This window comes from Rhinopithecus bieti, unplaced genomic scaffold, assembly GCF_001698545.2.
Source record: "Rhinopithecus bieti isolate Rb0 unplaced genomic scaffold, ASM169854v2 scaffold_6907, whole genome shotgun sequence".
NCBI classification, from domain to species: domain Eukaryota; kingdom Metazoa; phylum Chordata; class Mammalia; order Primates; family Cercopithecidae; genus Rhinopithecus; species Rhinopithecus bieti.
Window position 1 is genome coordinate 407,512 of NW_016805647.1, and position 2,987 is coordinate 410,498.

General features: G+C 54.8%; 1 protein-coding gene across 1 annotated transcript in view; it reads left to right on the forward strand.

Annotated features, from left to right (window-relative positions):
- The window catches only part of NPFFR1 (neuropeptide FF receptor 1), a 25,502-nt gene extending 23,164 nt beyond the window's left edge, over positions 1–2,338 (forward strand). The window contains exon 4 of the mRNA XM_017873120.1: positions 1,468–2,338. Coding sequence (XP_017728609.1) covers positions 1,468–2,338 — 871 coding nt within the window. The remainder of the gene's footprint in view (positions 1–1,467) is intronic.
- The last annotated feature ends 649 nt before the right edge of the window (positions 2,339–2,987 follow it).

Genomic DNA, 2,987 nt, shown 5'->3' on the forward strand with positions numbered 1-2,987 from the left:
TTTTTTTTTTTTTTTTTTTTTTTTTTTGAGTCAAGGTCTTGCTCTATTGCCTAGGCTGGAGTGTAGTGGTCTGATCATGGCTCACTGCAGTCTCAATCTCAACCTCCTGGACTCAAGTGATTATCCTGCCTCAGCCTCCTGTGTAGCTGGGAGAATAGGCAAGCATCCCCTCGACTGGTTAACTTTTTTGGTAGAGATGGGGTTTCACAATGTTTCCCAGGCTGGTCTGTTTCCCAGGCTGGTCTCTTCCCTGGGTTCAAGTGATCCTCCTGTCTTGGCCTCCCAAAGTGCTGGGATTATAAGCATGAACCATGGCACCTGACCCCAGGAACTTTAAAAACAAAAACAACAAATAACAAACAATGCTAAAATCCCTTTCTAGACTAATTAGGTTGGAATCCTTGACCTGAATACATAGGAACGGGTTTTGTTTTTGTTGTTGAAATGCTTCAGGAGAGTCTCATGCACATGGAGGGTTAACAGCTACTGGTTTATATGGCATATGAAGCAAGACAAATCTGGGTTCAAGGCTGGTCCTTGCAACTTGCTGTGTGACCTTGAGCCAATTGCTTAACACTTGAGTCCCAGTTTCCTTGTCTGTAAATCAACAGCGTAAAAATTATCTTAAAGGCCTCACCTTTAAAAAATAATAAAGGGTGTATTAACAGATGCTGAGTTGTCTTCATGAGGAAATAAATGGTGCAGACTTGTCCTTGCATTGTGGAGATACTGACTATGGCCAAGATGACATAGGGACAGCCTGACATGTAGGCTCTACATCTGACCTCCTGAGGTTTTCTGGAGAATCCATAAACAGAAACTGTGTTATTTGACGCACCTAATCGTCCTTCTCAAGGACAGACTGCACTCTGATCGCTCTGCTAGCTGCCAGGTAATCAGTTTACCCCCAAAAGTACGTAAATGGCCCTGCGAGGCGGCTCACACCTGTAATCCCAGAACTTCGAGAGGCCGAGGCCGGAGGATCGCTTAAGCCCAGGACTTTGAGACTCGCCTGGGCAACATAGTAAGACCTCATCGCTACAAAAATTGAAAGACATTAGCCGGCGTGGCAGCGCATTCCTGTGGTTCCAGCTACTCAGGAGGCTGAGGTGGGAGGATCACTTGAGCCCGGGAAGTGGAGGTTGCAGGGAGCCATAATTGTGCCACTGTACTCCAGCCTGGGCGACAGAGGGAGACCCTGTTTCAGGAAAAAAAAAAAAAAAAAAAAAAGTGCAAAAGTGCACACAGGATTCATTGTTCCCACACGATCTGCGGTTTCCTCCTCCCTTCTCATAAATCCTGTAGCTGCCTTTATTCTTTGACTACTCAGCCAATTCAGGTCTCAGCTGTTTTTCGAAGCCGCCCTAGATGCGATGATGAAGGTCAGGTGCCCGCATCCGACCCTCCCTCCCCTCCCGGGGGCCCTAGGACCCACCTAGATCCCGCCTCTCTCTCTCCCGGCGGCAGGTTCCGCTGCATCGTGTATCCTTTCCGCGAGAAGCTGACCCTGCGGAAGGCGCTGGTCACCATCGCCATCATCTGGGCCCTGGCACTGCTCATCATGTGTCCCTCGGCCGTCACGCTGACAGTCACCCGTGAGGAGCACCACTTCATGGTGGACGCCCGCAACCGCTCCTACCCGCTCTACTCGTGCTGGGAGGCCTGGCCCGAGAAGGGCATGCGCAAGGTCTACACCACTGTGCTCTTCTCGCACATCTACCTGGCGCCGCTGGCGCTCATCGTGGTCATGTACGCCCGCATCGCTCGCAAGCTCTGCCAGGCCCCGGGCCCGGCCCGCGGTGGGGAGGAGGCGGCGGACGGGCGGGCTGCGCGGCGCAGGGCGCGCGTGGTGCACATGCTGGTCATGGTGGCGCTCTTCTTCACACTGTCCTGGCTGCCGCTCTGGGCGCTGTTGCTGCTCATTGACTACGGGCAGCTCAGCGCCCCGCAGCTGCACCTGGTCACCGTCTACGCCTTCCCCTTCGCGCACTGGCTGGCCTTCTTCAACAGCAGCGCCAACCCCATTATCTACGGCTACTTCAACGAGAACTTCCGCCGCGGCTTCCAGGCCGCCTTCCGCGCCCGCCTCTGCCAGCGCCCGTGGGGGAGCCACAAGGAGGCCTACTCCGAACGGCCCGGAGGGCTTCTGCACAGGCGGGTCTTCGTGGCGGTGCGGCCCAGCGACTCCAGGCTGCCCTCTGAGTCGGGCCCTAGCAGTGGGGCCCCCAGGCCCGGCCGCCCCCCACTGCGGAATGGGCGGGTGGCCCACCACGGCTTGCCCAGGGAAGGTCCTGGCTGCTCCCACCTGCCCCTCACCATTCCAGCCTGGGATATCTGAGGTGGTCCCGGGAGGGCCGGCCCCTGCCTGAGGGCCCCGACTGGACGCGAGATACATGCGCGTGACAGCGGCCTGGTGAGGTTAGGAGAAGATGCATGGTGCCTCCCTCTCCAGAGCCAGGCAGTGGTGGGCAGCTGCTGGTGATGTCTTCTCTGCTGCCTTCACCCTCAGTAGAGGCAAATGCGGGTGACAGGAAGGAACGAACTTGCCCAGAAACCCTTCTGTGTGGTGGGCTTGACAAACATCATCTCACTGAATTGTTACAACGCTTTGGAGATAGGTTTTCTTCTCTTTCTTCTACAGATGCAAAAACTGGCCTGGAGAGGAGACGTGACTCGCCCAAGGTTCTCACGTGGAAATGGCATGTGAAGCTATCTGACTCCCATGCCTGTGTGGTTTTTATCATCTCCAGCTGGCTCCAAGAGGGCCCCAGTAAGGTAGAACACTGTGAACTGAGTAAGTCCTAATTAGGCAGCTAGGAAGAAGCGAAAAGCAAAGCCGGCCTGTTCCTTGATGCTTTGTGTCCATGTGAGGGAGTCCCTCATTTTCCGTTACTGAAGCCACTCCCCTTGAGCCTTTTCTAGAAGAACATGGTGTGCCCCCGCTGCTAGCTCTAATGTGTTGGTTTGTCTTGTTTGTTCCAAGAAGT